General features: G+C 46.6%; 1 protein-coding gene across 6 annotated transcripts in view; it reads left to right on the top strand.

Moving 5' to 3' along the window:
- The window catches only part of SYCE2 (synaptonemal complex central element protein 2), a 286046-nt gene that overhangs the window by 240874 nt on the left and 28850 nt on the right, over positions 1-16322 (top strand). For 3 of the 6 annotated variants that reach the window (XM_069604172.1, XM_069604170.1, XM_069604171.1), the window contains one exon: positions 5837-5974. In XM_069604172.1, coding sequence (XP_069460273.1) covers positions 5837-5974 — 138 coding nt within the window. Of the gene's footprint in view, positions 1-5836; positions 6041-16322 lie in introns of all 6 variants that reach the window. The other 3 variants (XM_069604175.1, XM_069604173.1, XM_069604174.1) reach the window with 2 other exon arrangements.

Genomic DNA, 16322 nt, shown 5'->3' with positions numbered 1-16322 from the left:
GTTCCAAATTGTGCACTGAATTCAGATGTTACTAGTTGTGAAATGGCCGCTCTGCACTGCAACACAGACCGTGCCTATTTGAGAGCTGTCAACAAGCTTAAATCTTCTATGTGAGTTATAGAGCAGTTCTTTTTTTTTTTTTTCAAAAACACTTTATTAATTTTCACAAAACATAAATAACATTAGCAAAAGCAACAATGTTCCACATTCATCAGAGAGAGTAAAATATACAGTATAACAAAAGCATCATAAACAATTCAGACCATAAAAGATCAATCCTAGTGAAACATAATCAACAAATAACAGCAATTCAGAAAAGACAACACAAAAACAAGAAACAACACGAAGGACACCACAAATAGGATGAAAAGCAAGAGAGAAGAAAAAAAGGGCTGGGGGGAAGGGAAGGAGCCCCACCAACTGTACCAACCCAATCAGCACATCAATCATAAAGAGCCATAAAAGGACCCCATAACTTCATATAATCCTCATCCCTATCACAAAATGAAACCTTATCATATTGTGCCAAAATATGCAATTCCGTCAGCCAATCATCAACATTTTTCTTCCTTGTTTTCTAAACCCTGAGTATTAGCTTAATCGCCACCATTATGGCCCTGTTAGTCCAGCAAGAATGCCTCCGAGCTCCACCACCTCTGTCTCTACGGGAAAGTAAAATAATATTTACCGCCGACCTCCGCAAAACCACACCAAAGATCAAATCAATCCTATCAATTACTGCCGTCCAAAACTCTCGCACACTCGGGCAATCCCATAGTAAATGCAATAATGTACCTCTATCAACATTACAACTCCAACACATATCGTCAGGCCTTAGCCCTAATTTAAACATCTTAACCGGCGTCCAATATAATTTCCCAATAACTTTCTGTCGAATTAAAAGTAAACCCATATCAGGCCCTAAATTCAAACCAACCTTCAGAATATACTTCCAATCCCCCTCAGAAATATCATCCTGAACATCATCCGACCAAACATTCCTCAATCTAGAGCATGCGCCTTGGAGTTTCTCATCAATAGGCATAAATTGCAGGTACGTACACTATATTCCTGACCCTCTAATAACTTAAAAATATCCGGTCTTTCCCCAATAGAACCATCAGCCATTTCTATCCTACTATTTATCATAGTCACTAAAGACAAGTACCTATTCAATTCACTCTGTCTCAAACCGAACCTATCCTTTAATTCCATAAAACTCAACAACCGGTCTCCTTCCATCACATCCACCAGCCTCAGAATTCCTTTTTTTATCCAACTAATCCAATTCAAACATTTATTATCAATCTGCAATGCCGTATTATGCCATATTGAAGCATCAGGACCGAAACCATAACTCATTCCGTTGTCTCTAAACCACACCTCCATCGCCTGCCTAGTTGCCACAATTGGTAGTAACTTCAATTTCTTTTTCGGTAATTTATCCATACTATATATGGTTTCCAGGTCAAATGGAGCACAAGTTTCCCTTTCCATGCGCAACCAAACAGGCTCCTTTACATCATAGTCCCTAAAGTAATATGAACTTTTTTGAGTTAAAAGGCCTTATAATATTTTATTAAATCCGGGGAACCAAATCCCGCATCCTCAACCTTTTGCACTAGCATATATTTCGGAACCCTTGGTCGTTTCCCAGGACCCCACAAGAAGGAAGAAAAAAGTTTGTCAACTTTTAATAGTTGTTTTTTAAATAACAACAACGGGATGGACTGGAGAACATATAAGATCTTTGGTAAAAGAACCATTTTAATCGCATTGATCTTTGCCCACAGATTCAAAGTTAATCTCTCCCATTTCTTAATCAATAGTGACAGATTTGCAGTTACCAAATCCAAATTAAATTGTAGCAATTTCTTTAAATCCCTATTAATATGAATCCCTAAATACTTAACACCCCCTGGTGACCACTTACAGTTCCATGAACGCAAAACATTACACTCACATTTGCCAGACAAGGGAAACACCTCAGTTTTATCTCAATTCACCTTATGCCCTGATAATTCACCCACTTCTTGAAACATCGCCTTTATCACATCCCCACACACTTCAGGATTCGATAACATAAGAAGCAAATCATCAGCATACGATAAAACTTTAACTTCAACTTAGTTCTGACTCTTGCAACATTCTTGTTTTAGTTGTGTGTGGCATCTGCACCACGCCTGCCGCCGCAGGAAATGTTGCCAAGGAAATGGCACATCTTGCTTGTGAGCTATCCTTCATGGAGGTGACTGCTCTGATACCGGGATGCTCTGCAATCACAGAAACTGCAACGACAGAACCACTGCGACCAGCTGCTATGGTGCAGAATATCTCTTGGCCATGGCACCTATGACAGTCCCCTTTCGTAAACCTAGGGAGAGGAAGGGTTATCTGGGGGTCCCCATTTACGTCCTACAGGCCTAGATTCAGGCCGCAGGTGGTCAAAACATGCCCCCCACTCCTCCAGGACCACCCTATAAATAGGCAGAGGATTTTGTCACATCCCACATCCGACCCTGTCATTCAAATTCTTTGATATTATTTGGTTTATTTATATGCCACGATACAGCAGCAGCTCAGAGAGAATGTTTTTCAGGTGCCTATGGAAGATCATGGGTATCCAATTATATTGTGTCCATAAAGACAGTGAAAAATAAACATTTCAAAATTTTCAATTGCAGATTTGATAACTATTCTAAATGGGAGGGGTTAGGTGGGGGGGCTTCTGGGATAGAAAAGGGGCTTCAAAGGTAGAAGAGGCAGGTGGGTTGGGTGTTGCCCACCTTAAAAAGGTATCTGCTAGTCAGTAAGTATAACTAGAATGTATGATCTGTTAGGGAAATTAATTATTTAGCAAACATCAAACCTCCCTTTAAACTGTATTCCAATTATAGAAAGATGCGCTATATTGTACCACGAGACATTTGATCAATGAAACAAAGGAAAAAGAGTTAAAGTGTGGGCCCTGATTATATGTCGAGGTTAGGGTCGGTAATTTTTCTGCTATTTTTTTTAACTAAATTTCATTTTTGTTATTTAATTTTATAGGCATTATAATGACCTATAACCAAAGTCAGATGATCAATCCTGTGATCATCCTCTGGAAGGGCCAAACTGAGTTTAACTATGTAAACCAGAAACAAGCAGGCAACAGCAAGGCGCTACAATCATAAATTTGTCCTTTAGAGTGTAGATTGTTCTAGTCCCCAATCAGAGTCACTGGTCTTAATATTAGCCCTTGTCCTACTTTTACTCCTTTTTCCTAGCTCTAGACTCTTTCTAGTCAAATACCCTAGTGCTAGCCCTTTGTCCTATTGCTCATCCTAATCTCCCTTCTTAGTTCCTCATCCGAGTCCCTCGTCTTAGTTTTTCATCCGAGTGCTAATCGCTGCCTAGTGTCTCTTCCTAGCCCTAGTCTCTCGTCCTAGTCTCTCATCCTTGGCCATGTCCCTTGTCCTAATCTCTCTTCCTAGTCTCTCATTCTAGTCCTAGTCCCTGAATCCTATTCCTAGTCTCTCGTCTGAGTTCCTTGTGCTAGTACCGAGTTCTAGTGCTACATTATAGTTCATTGTCCAGGTCCCATGTTCTAGTCTTTCATTGTAGTCCACGTTTCTCATCCTAGACCCTTACACAGTCCATCATTCTGTTCTTTCATCCTAGAGCCATATTCTTTTCCCTCATTCTGATCCCTCATCCTTGCCTCTCATGCTGGTGCCTAGTTGTAGTCTTTCATCCTAGTTCTAGTCTTTCATACCCGTCCCTTGTCTTAGTCTCTCGAAGTAGTCCCTCATTCTTGTCTCTGATCCTAGTCCTATACCCTCCCGTTGTCCCTAGTCTCCCAGTCCCTTGTTCTAGTCTCTCTTCCAGTTCTCTTCTCCTAGTCACTTGTCCTTGTCCCTTGTGCCAGTCTCATCTTAGTCCATGTCCCTCATCCCAGTCCCTCGTATCACTAACCCCATGTCATGGTCCTAACCCTAGTCTTTTGTCGTAATCCTTTTCCCTTGTACTTGTCACTTTGCTAGTTCCTCGTCTAGTCCTTGTACCCCGTCTCAATTCATCACCCTAATCTCTCATCCTAGCCTCTTGTTCAAGTCTTTTGTCCTAGACCTAGTCCCTCATCCTTGTATTAGTCTCTTGTCCTAGTCTGCTGTCCTAGTCCATCTTCCTCCTCTTAGTCTCTCTTCCTAGATCTATTCTCTTGTCCTTGTCCCTCATCCTTGTTCTTATCTCCTGTCCTTCCCTCTCATCCTAACCCTAGTCCCTCATCCTAATCCCTACTCTTTGTCCGTAGTCCTAACCCATTATCCTAGTCCTAGTCACTCTTCCTAGATCCTTGTCCTCATTCGCTGTATGCATGGTTTACTCTCCTGCCAGGGCTTTTTGAGTCATTCCAATATTTGAGTGCAAATCCCAGGTTCACACTCTTCATTAGCATTCACTTGCTTTCGTATACAGGTAATTATATCTTTTATATGTGGGGCCACTGCCCCTTCTCCAACTGTTAAATGTCCCAGTTCCCTTGTCTGGGGTTTTTGCTCTTTATTAACGGGTCGCTGCATCTTCCCTGAAGCACCCCGGTATCCCAATCTCAATCTATGGGTATGTCGGTCTTCTCTGGCAGCTTTGACATCCATTGATTCTTGCTGTTTCCTCTGCTGTCCGTCTGCTGCCTGGGAGTACATCTCATTGGCTTCTCGGTTCTTGCCTGGCCTTCTCCTTCACTCGGCAGCTCCTGCTTCTCGGGATGGCAGCGTAGCAAACACTCTTCCGCCTGACTTCCTTGGACACTGTCCTCGCCAGCTTCTTTGCTCTGGTCTACAGCTCACTTTCCTCCCGTGTCCTAACCAGCGCAGGAGGGCTGACTCTCTTGTTCTGTTTAAGTGTTCCATATTTGAATTTAGTGGCACCTGTTAACATCTTCCAATGACTATAACGCAGTGTTGGCTTGCTGCTTCTAGTGCTCTTCATCGCTCCATCCTTTTTCCTTGTCTCAGTGTTATAAAAGGGGGGGATGTACACAAGGTTGGTGTTCTGTAAATAGTGGAGAATCTTTCTCCACACCACTATGTCATACAAGAATGAAGGGGAAAGTAAATGGGTGTTACCAAGGAGTGCAGGTAAACAACTCTTTTGACGCAGCAGGCTCACTTCGCCTCTCCAAGGGTTGTACTCCCCATGTGGTCCTCCTACAGATAGCCACCCCATGGTCAGAGTCAGGTAGCTTCTGCCTTTCCCAGGCCACATAAGGGGAATTAGTGACGAGCTTGCTAGATTTGCCACTGTGTGCTGTAGCATTATTGATGATGCTATGCCAAATGGTACAGAGGTCAAAAACATTTTGTGGACATCTGCAGCAGGCTGTGTAAGCTGCTCGCTTTGTGCCTCATTTGGCATTGTAAAATTTTAGAAGTATATATTGAGCCAGCTTAGGCAAACAGCTTGTGTAATAATAGTCACTTAACCGGCCCTAAAGCTTGCCTTTTTCATTGAGCTCGGCCCGTTCTTCATGGCATCAACACAAATTCATTCCTATAGATATATGTATATATATAAAACGCAATGAACAATTACATGAACCAAAATTATCGGTTTTGCCAATGCGTACTTTTTATAGCTTCAGAAACAGCTTCAGACCCCATCACACAGTAACAGTAGTTAACAGTGTAATAGGATAAAGTCTAAAAGCTAAGAGCGCCAGATTCACTATAAAGAAACTCTTTCCTAACTGGTCACTTACAAGGCACCCGATGAATAATTGAATACCATTTAGTTGCTATGATCCCTTTACTTGTACCAGAATTAATTCTCCTTTTGTTTTGCTAACATTTCCAAGGTGTCCGACCTCATGCAGAAACTGGAGGAAAAGATGTACGAGATCTACGATCATAACAACAAGCTGCTACAGGACAAGTTGCAGGAGCTTCCTGAGATCCTGGAACGTATCACACAGCTGGAGACTGAGCTGAAACAGGTGTGCCACACTGTGGTCACAGTGTACAAGGACCTTTGCGTGCAACCAGAGCTCTGAGCGGTGAGGGTAGGCTAGACCAATCATTGTATTGTTTGTCACAGGGACATCTCTCCAAAGCTTTTTATTTCTAGTGAATAGAATGTGCCATGGTATTTGGCCACCTTTGAGAATATAGAGCAGATTTAACTAAACCCTTTAAAAATGATGCATGACATATTTATTTAAAATTACTGACCTTTTAATTGTTTGGTTGCAATGTGAATATTTGAGCACTTGAGCATGTAGAATGGAATGCTTTCTGTCTGCAATAATTGGAATATGCTTACTCCTAAATGTTGTTCCTTTCCCCCCTTACTGAGGGAATATATGGGCAGTGGAGCAGAGGACTGAAGAGTGTACAGCACACATTTTGCAAAAGAATACTCTGATTACTTACCAGTAATTATCATTACATGTAGTCCTGCTCTTCCTTGTCACAGTCCTACCTAACATATTATAGCAGTCCATCATGCCCTAGGCTCTCTTCTAAAAATCAACACTCAACTCATTTTCAGTCTCCCCTCGGCCACCTCCTCTCCTTCGTTTATCTCTGAGTGCCTAACTGTCATTCAAGATTGGTGTGCCGCCAATGATCTTTGTGTAAACGCCAACAAGACTGAGATCCTCCTCATCGGTACACCTTCACCATCACTTCCCCTCACTCTCTGGCCGGCCTCCCTTGGCCCTCTTCCTATCCATACCTGTGAGGCTAAGACCCACTGGGTCATCTTTGACTCCACACTTTCCTTCTCCACCCACATCTCTGCGGTCTCTAAAAAGTCGAATTTCCTACTGCACCTCCTCAGAGGTACTCTGCCTTTCCTCTCCTTCCCCAAGAAGCTCATGGTCTCCCAAGCTCTGGTTCTTTCCAGGTTGGACTATTGTAACAGCCTCTTTCTAAATCTACCTGCCTCTACACTCCGCCCGAGGAGGCTTTTTGACCCTTGTTGAGACCCACATAGGTCAACATATCCTCAAGCAAATTGCAGAGGCCACGTTGGGCCTGAAAAAAGTGTCACACGATGGGGCGACTACTTCTGAAGTGGTCACCGAGTAAGGGTGAGAGCAGAGAAGGGCACAAAGCTCCCCAGTCCTTGTGGCTGTGGTTATCAACATCAAGAAGATGATTTTCATGGGTAGATGATTTAGGCAAGCAGGAAGGCCGGGTTTTTAAGAAGGATCCTGTGGGGACCAGAGAATTAAGGGATTGTTCCAAAGAGGCACCATGGAATTAATCCTGTACTGCAGGATGGAAACATTCTACAGCAGCTTGGAGATAGTATTAGTATAGCTTTAGCGCCTTAACAAAAGGGCCTGTGATAGCCATACTTGTAGCCCATCAAGATTGGATGAAGGAATGGGACAACCACAAATAAAATCGCTCCTCCTGAACCCTGCCAATATCCAAACAGCAACATTCAAGCAGACCAAGGTTATGGCTACCGCACCAAATAACTTAATACTGCCAGTGCCTGACATAGCACCAGGAGACTCTCCACTCTCTACTCCTAAGGACAGCTAGGAAGACAGATAGAGAGACTCCGCCTTCTTAGGTCCTCCCATAAAATGTCACAGCCAATGATAACCGTCTGTTGGTCTGCATGGAGTCGTATGTTGACAGAATTGGAGGAGGGTTCCTGGGAAGAAAAACCAGAGATTCAAGTTCTTTGAGTCCAATATGGTGTGATCATGAGAACATGCACCTGGCTGAACCTGATCCTCTGTAAGGCTCTGGGAATAAAGGAAATGGTGAGGAGCATATAGAGGAACACTGTCGGCCAAGAGATGGCAAGACCATTTGTCACCCAATCTTCCACCTCTGGTACCCAAGAGCAGAATAGTGGGAGCTTGTTTTTGATTAATGAAGCAAAAGTGTCCACTTCGGACAGACCAAAGTGATTTGTTATCTTCTGGAATACAGCATGACCGCTTGATGTTGGCTACTTCCAGAGACAGCAAATGTTCCTGTGCTCAAGGACCCAACCGGAGGGAGATCTATCCCAGAGAAAGGGAACCTAGGTTCCCCACTTAATGCGTCACATTTGCGATTGCTGTTGTATTGCCGGTCAAAATAGCAACACCATGGGATATGATGAGAGTGGAGAAACCTAAGAGAGCCAGGTGGATGGCTTCTATCCCCCTCCAGTTTGAGGACTGGAAAGACCAAAGTGCCTGCATAGTTGTGGTCTCCATAAATGCCCCCAACCCTTGAGCTAGCATTAGCAGTGATGACAGCTGGCTGGGGAGGACAAAGGGAAAATCCATTGAGGACATTAACAGGCTTATCTGGGCTGTGACTTGGACCTTTGCATCAAAGTTCATAACATGTATCTGCTTCCAATTTCTAGGCATGTGATCAACTGGGTCTCTCCTATTGATTACACTGGAAGAAAATGTTTTGCTCCCTGCCCTCGACTGGCTATTCAAAAATGTATCCTTTGGTATCTTTTTAAGTTCTCCAGCACATGGGCTACATATTAATGTCCGACAGCATCACCTGGTGGACTCTCTTAGCCGAAAGACAAGCACGCCATACTCCTTTTGTACCAGAAGTGCTCCATGAGAAGAACACCAGTTTGACCAGTGAGGTGATGGCTGGGTCTAAATACAGCCATGCTAAGAAGTCCTTTGAAAGTAAATGTAGCAGTGCCTGCATCGAGAAACGCGCCAAGGAAGGTGTTATTACCTAATTTAAGTAATGCTTTCACTTTTGGACTTCGTGGGCTTAAAAAGGTTTGCTGCTTGCCTGCTCAGCTCCATCGCTGAGAGACACACCACCGCCATGCGCAGCATCACTAACACAGATGGACACACATGCTCCATCGCCGAGGGACATACCACCGCCATATGTTGCACGGCCACTGCAGAGGGGCATGCCATATGACCACTTGAAGACCCATCTAATGCAGACGTGACACACTTCCACTGATGTCCCTGATAGCATTTTCTTTTCAAAAGCTTTTTTGAATCTTTATTTTAGATGTTTGTCACGTGAACACCATTGTTGCACATTTAACTAAAAAAGAAGTAAACCAGTCATTCCACACACATCTTTCAGTCACCCTCAAGCTTTTAATTCAAAATGAACCGCCTAACATAAAAGTTTGTCATCAGCATGTATAAAGCAGCCTTTTAACTCCACACTTTGAAGAGCTTAGACCAATGCTCAACAAGCTTATCTTCAGAGCTGTCTGCTTTGGCAATTATGGACTCATAAGTAGCAGACCAGGATAACGGACCCATTCATTCCTTGATCATGTCTTATTCTTTATTTTTCCAGTGGCGTATAACTTATTGTTGTGCCTCCGCCAATGCTATGCTTCTCCATTTCACTTCTTTTTGTGAGAGTGCGTTATTGCTTGCACTAAACCCTAGCAAGGCTCCTGCTGTCCCCTCCTCTCCCCCCTTGGCTACCTTGCCCTCTCTCTCCTCCTTCTCTGCCCCTCCTAGGGCTCTTTCTCCTCCGCAGGGCGTACCTCTGATCTGTACCCCTCCCCGGAAGGTCTTTAAGGCTGGCAACCTTCTTATTGCCACTCTCAACTCTTGCTCTGCTGTCAAACACTCCTCTGACATCTGCCATCTCCTTGAAGAACTAGACCTTGATGTCCTTGGTCTTACTGAGACATGGTTCACGGCCAGCTCTGTCACAAGCGTTGACACTCTCCTCCCTGATGGCTTCAAGATCCTCTCCGCACCCAGATCCTCCCGGTCCGGTGGGGGGGGCAGCCCTGATCTTTCCTGAGTGGATTCCTGCCTCTATCTTTCCCACTCAGACCTACTCCTCTTTTGAATGCCTTGTCTGTAAGCTCTCTCTCCTACCCATTCGCTTACTGTGGCTTCCATCTACTGGCCTCCTGGTCAAATCACCTAATTTCGAAGGGATTGTGTCCTCCGACGTATTCCTCATCTTAGATATCTCCTTCCAGCTCTGCTGGCCTCGGAAACATTTTTCTCTAGAGGGCGCTGCGCGTCGACGTCCTCCGAGTCGATGTCCCTCGACAGCTGCCGTATCGACGTCGACGTCATCCTGCCTATAAAGGCCGCGCGCAGCGTCCGTTGCTCAGTTCCGTTTTTCCGCGCTTAATCAGTGCCTCGGAATACCGTTGCTCAGTTTTTGTCAGATTAAACCTATTTACTTCGAGTTATTCGATCCGTACTCGATGGCTTCCTCGTCGGAACCGACAACTACTTGAACCGGCTTCAAAAAATGCTGAGATTGTGGAAAAAAGATGTCACTGACTGACCCTCACAGAGTTTGTCTGTGGTGTTTGGGAGCTGAACATCATTGTTCGGAGTGCGAGGACTGTATGTCCATGACAGCTAAGGCCCTGAAGGAGCGTAGGGGGAAGCTGGAGAAAGGTAAGACTTTTAAAGCTTCTTCTTCGTCGACGAAGTCGAGACATTCGTCTCCTCGTCACCATTCGCGCTCCAGGTCTCGGAGTGGGTCCCATCACTCCTCGAGATCGAAGCACTCGAAGAGGAGACGTCGAAGATCCCCTTCTCAGTCTTCCTCTTCCTCTGTTTCGCCAAAAAGAATCCCTTGCCCCACGAAACACAGTTCCCGGGCTGAATGGGAGGAATTCCACAAAAATATGATGAGCGTCTTCGAGAAAGCGGCCTCGACCCCCTCGAAGACTGCCGAGAGCGATGCTCTGGTCGAAAGACCCGAAGGTCAAAAACGCCGCGAGTCGCAGTACCCGGCGAAGGAAACCTCTCGAGCGCGTCTCGAACCCTCGAGTAGGACTATGACCTCCAAACCTTCCTCAAAGGTTCCGTCGACGCCGAGGTCGGTGTCTTCGACGCCGTTGTCGAAGGGACCTTCGACACACGGGTCTGTCGACTCGACGCCAGCTTCGACACCGGCGTCGACGCCAAGAAAAGTCACGGTCACAACACACCCAGTGACTATCCCCAGGTCCTCGATGACGATGGCTTCGAGATTATCGAGTAGAATCCCAATTCTGTCGAGGTCATCGAGGCCTCCGCCTTTGTTTTCGACGCCACGCTCAAAGCCTTCGACGTCGGCGTCGACGGCATCAACGTTTTCGAGGCCGATAATGACAAGTTCGGCACCCTCTGCCTTGGAAATGGGATTTACACCCTTTATGAGTTCAGAACAATTGAAAACTATGGGCCTCATTACGACCCAGGCGGTAAGTTACCGCCTGGGTCGTACCTTTACCACCATGGCGTAAACTATGTTTACGCCATGGTGGTTGGCGGACTTACCGCCCCATTCCGAGGTGAGTGGGGCGGTAAGTCCCCATTAACCCATTTACCCTTCCCCATTCCCATTTTTGCCCCATAGGGCATAATGGGAGTGGGGAAGGCGTTAATTACGCCACCGTAAATTACGGTGGCGTAATTAACAACAAGGTCCCTTAGCGCCATGGATTTTAACACCTGCTAAAAGCAGGTGTTAAAACCTCTGTGGCGCTAAGGGACCTCGGAATCAGGCGGTAAGGGTCGGCGCTGTTTACGCCGCCATAAACCCCTTACCGCCTGGGTTCTAATGAGGCCCTATGTCCTCAATTTTGGAAGAGGGTGAATTGTCTGAACAGGAAGACACATTTGAGTTGCAGGGACCTGTAACCCCAATTAGAGAGGAATTTTCCTCTGAAGAACGCAGGTTAAAGGATCTTCATGATTCCTTACATGAGGCAAGTGGGTTAGACACTTCCCCTGAGGTGGAGTTTGCTAGGCCAGACCCGGGGGAGCATGCTGAAACCCCCTATAGAGCCTTAATGGCCAGGATCACAGAGTTTATGGGGTGGTCTGCACCTTCACAATCTTTCCAACAAGATGACCTCACGGATATTCTTGATAAAGGCCCACAGGAGGATCCTGTGGTGCCTTTCCATAAAGCTCTTCAGAGGAAGATTATGACGAACTGGGAAACCCCAGATGTTGTCCTGGCAGTAAATAAAAAACTGTCTACAAAATACAGGGTATCCTCTACAGACCCGGAGTTTTTGTCAAAACACCCATCCCCAGAAAGTCTGGTGGTACAGGCAGCATCTTCTACCGATGTCAAGACGGCTTATCCTACCGTCCCACAGGACAGGGACGATAAAAAATATGATGCTATGGCAAAGAAAGTTTTTTCGGCATGTAGCATGGCGTTAAAATCTGTGAATGCTACTTGCACCCTTGCTCGATTCAGCCATACACTTTGGGAGTGTGCTTCTACAGCGGCTGACTGCATCCCGGAGGGAGAAGAAAGGGAGGCGTTCCTGAATATCACAGGACGGTAAAGACGCTATGTGCAAATCCCTCCAGACGGGCATTGATTCGGCTGACAGTATCAGCAGAGCAATGGCGGCAAGTACAACAACCAGGAGATTTGCTTGGTGGAGAAAGTCTGGTTTTGCCCCAGATGTGCAAGCCAGGCTCTTGAACATGCCATTCGATGGCTCTTCTTTGTTTGGGAAAAAGGCGGATGACAGTTTAGAAAAACTGCAAACTTCAAAAGCAGCAGCAAAATCCCTAGGCGCTGCAATCCGTCAGACACCTTTTCGTCCCACAGGAACCTCTGCGAGAGGCAAGTCCTTTCGCTTCTACTCCGCATTCGGAAGAGGTAGAGGACGACCGGCTCAAAGGAGACAAAGAAGAACTACCCGAGGTGGACGGGGTAGATATTCAAAGGCCGCAGCAACAGCAGGTGCCTCTTTACCATCGGCATCTGCATCAGCCGCCCCAAAACCACTCTGAGGACTTCCCTCACAGGACACCTGTAGGAGGCAGGTTGACTCAACTTCTGGCGGAATGGCAGGCTATCACGTCAGATGCTTGGGCATTGGAAACAGTTGCCCAAGGTTACTGCCTGCCTCTCCTACGCATACCTCAGAGTCATCCACCGCGGATCAGCTCTCAGAAAGCTCCAGATCCGCTCCTCTTGCAGGAAATTCTGGACCTGCTAGAGAAAGGTGCCATAGAACCGGTACCTGTAGCGGAGAGGAACAAGGGCTGGTACTCCCCTTACTTTCTCATTCCAAAGAAAGACGGAGGACTGAGACCCATCTTGGACTTGCGAGAATTGAACATATTCCTCCGAAAAGACAAATTCAAGATGGTCACTCTTTCTCAGATCCTCCAGGCCCTTCAGTTCCAGGACTGGTTGGTATCTCTAGACCTTCAGGACGCTTATTTCCATGTGCCTATCCATCTCAAACACAGGAAATACCTGAGGTTCGCAATTGGCAACTCTCACTATCAATTTTCGAGTGCTGCCATTTGGGCTGACCTCCGCCCCGAGGGTCTTCACCAAGTTAATGTCGGTAGTGGCGGCAAGTCTTAGGAGGGAAGGGATTCATGTCTACCCCTACCTGGACGATTGGTTGATCAGGGCTGTCTCTTCGGAACAAGCTCAGATCCAGCTAAATCACGTGTGCCACTCCCTTCACAGACTGGGCTTCTCCCTCAATTTAAAGAAGTCACAAATGATACCATCGCAGAGACTCCAGTTCATAGGAGCGATCCTGGACACTTCCCTGGGAAAAGCCTCGCCACCAGAGGTGAGGAGTCAAGATATTCTACAGATGGTTACCAAGTTCCAAGATGCCCAACGTCTCCCAGCCTTTGACTTTTTGAGGTTGCTAGGCCTCATGGCATCCTGCATTTTCCTAGTGCCAGAGGCTCGCCTGAGAATGAGATCCCTCCAGTGGGCACTGAGGACTCAGTGGTCACAATTCTCAGGGAGAATGACAGATCTTCTTCAGGTTCCCGACAGGGTGGCTCGAGACCTTCAGTGGTGGGCCTGTCAGGAGAACATTCTGAAAGGAGAACCTTTTTGGCAACCCTGGCCGGAGATAACAGTAGTCACAGATGCCTCACTCACGGGGTGGGGAGCCCACGCCAACGACTTGACCATCAGCGGTCGTTGGTCTCCATCGGAGTCCAGACTAAATATCAACCTGTTAGAGCTGAGAGCCATCAGACTTGCGCTGAAGGCGTTCCTGCCAGCTGTACAAGGGAAAAACGTCCTGATAATGACAGACAACACAGTGGCCATGCATTACCTCAACAAAAGAGGAGGCGTAGGATCACTACCCCTGTGCAGAGAGGCGATGCAGCTCTGGTTTTGGGCAATCCAAGAAGGAATCTCTCTATCGGCAGTTCACCTAGCCGGAGAGAAGAACTTGACAGCGGACGCTCTGAGCAGGCAGAGCACAGTCTCCCACGAGTGGGAACTAGCTCAGGAAGTCCTTCAAGAGATCTTCGCCCTTTGGGGAACCCCTCAGGTGGATCTGTTCGCCACCAGCGTCAACAGGAAATGCGATCTGTTCTGCTCAAGGGAATTTCCCCCGAGAGGAGCTCTGGGAGGCGCGTTCATAGTGGACTGGGAGTTTCCGCTTCTGTACGCGTTCCCACCGGTCCCTGTCATTCCTCAAATGATCAGGAGGTTGAGAAGATTCCGGAGAACCATGATCCTAATTGCCCCGGATTGGGCCAGGAGAACGTGGTACCCGGACCTTCTAGACTTGTCCATCTGCCCTCCAATTCGACTTCCACTCAGAGAGAACCTACTCTCACAGAAGGGAGGTCAGGTTCTCCATCCAGACATCAAAACCCTCAACCTTCACGCTTGGCTTCTGAAAGGTTGAGGTACAAGGATTGGGACCTCCCTGATGATGTTATGGAGGTGTTGCTTTCGGCAAGGAGGCCAGCAACAAAGTCTTTATACCGCTGCCGTTGGAACAGATTTTGCAGCTGGTGTAGAGAACAGAATATCGACCCTTTTTCATGTGGTACACCAATGGTTTTGTCCTTCCTTCTATATTTGGCGAATTCAGGCCTTCAAGTTGGCACCATTAAGGGCTATCTCGCAGCGCTATCCATCTTTAAGTGCACTGCGGAAGAACCATCCTATTTCAAATTACCCTTGGTAATACAGTTTCTAAAGGGGTTAACCAATGTTTATCCCCCAAGACCATTCCAAGTTCCCCTATGGGATTTAAACTTAGATCTAACTTTCCTGATGGGCACACCTTGCGAACCACTCCATTCTTGTTCATTAAGATTCCTTACTGTTTTATTAATAGCACTTACATCTGCTAGAAGGGTGAGCGAATTACAAGCTCTTTCTTGTAAACCCCCTCACACAATATTTCACAAAGACAAAGTTGTCCTGCAAGTGAAGCCTAATTTCCTCCCAAAGGTGGTTTCTGAATTCCATATCACTCAGAAGATTACCCTACCATTCTTCTATCCTCCTCCTCACCCGGGGAAAGAGGAAGAGAGGTTACACAGGCTAGACCCTAGAAGGGCTTTAAGTTTTTACATCAGTAGACTAGCCAGGATAAGACAGGCAGACCAGCTGTTTGTAGGTTACGCAGGTCACAAGCTGGGGTTACCAATAACTAAGCAGACCATTTCCAGATGGATCATTCTAGCCATTCTGGAATGTTATAAACTGGCAGGGAAAGAGCCCCCTCAAAACCTTAGGGCTCATTCGACCAGAGGTATTGCAGCTTCATCGGCCCTCAAAAGAGGCGTGCCGGTTAAAGACATCTGTGCGGCCGCTACAAGGTCGTCTGTCCATACCTTTACACGTTTTTACAATTTGGATTCCTCCTCCAGTCAAGAGACTAGGTTTGGAAGGGCTGTACTGCATTCTATTCATCAATAGAAGACAGCGTGAAGTCAGTACTCCCTCCTCCAATAATAGAATACTGCTATGGGAGCCTATCTAAGATGAGGAATACGTCGGAGGACACAATCCCTTCGAAGAACAAGTTACTTCTAACCTTGTAACGTTCTTTCGACGGGATGTTCCTCCGACGTATTCCTCATCGGCCCTCCCATCCATCCCCGCAGTTCTACTTCCTGTGTTGTTGCAACTTACGCTCCTTCAGGGTGATTAGTCTAGTCCAGAAAGTATTATTGTGGGCTACAAAACGGAACTGAGCAACGGACGCTGCGCGTGGCCTTTATAGGCAGGATGACGTCGACGTCGATACGGCGGCTGTCGAGGGACATCGACTCGGAGGACGTTGACGCGCAGCGCCCCCTAGAGAAAAAATTTTCCGAGGCCAGCAGAGCTGGAAGGAGATATCTAAGATGAGGAATACGTCGGAGGAACATCCCGTCGAAAGAACGTTACAAGGTAAGAAGTAACTTGTTCTCTCTGAGTGGGCGGACCTCTCCTCCTCCCTCCTGGCCTCTACCACTCAACTCCTCCTCCTCAATATCCATTTAGACTCTCCTTGTTCCTCCTCTGTACTCTTCTGTGACCTCTGCCACTCCCTCTCCCTCCTCCCCTCTGGCCCGACTCACTCCGCAGGGCACACACTCTACGTCTTGATCTCCT

This window comes from Ambystoma mexicanum, chromosome 3q (genome assembly GCF_040938575.1).
Source record: "Ambystoma mexicanum isolate Mex_15411 chromosome 3q, UKY_AmexF1_1, whole genome shotgun sequence".
NCBI classification, from domain to species: domain Eukaryota; kingdom Metazoa; phylum Chordata; class Amphibia; order Caudata; family Ambystomatidae; genus Ambystoma; species Ambystoma mexicanum.
Note: the sequence above shows the minus strand (reverse complement) of the source record. Positions and strands in the feature narration are given on the sequence as shown.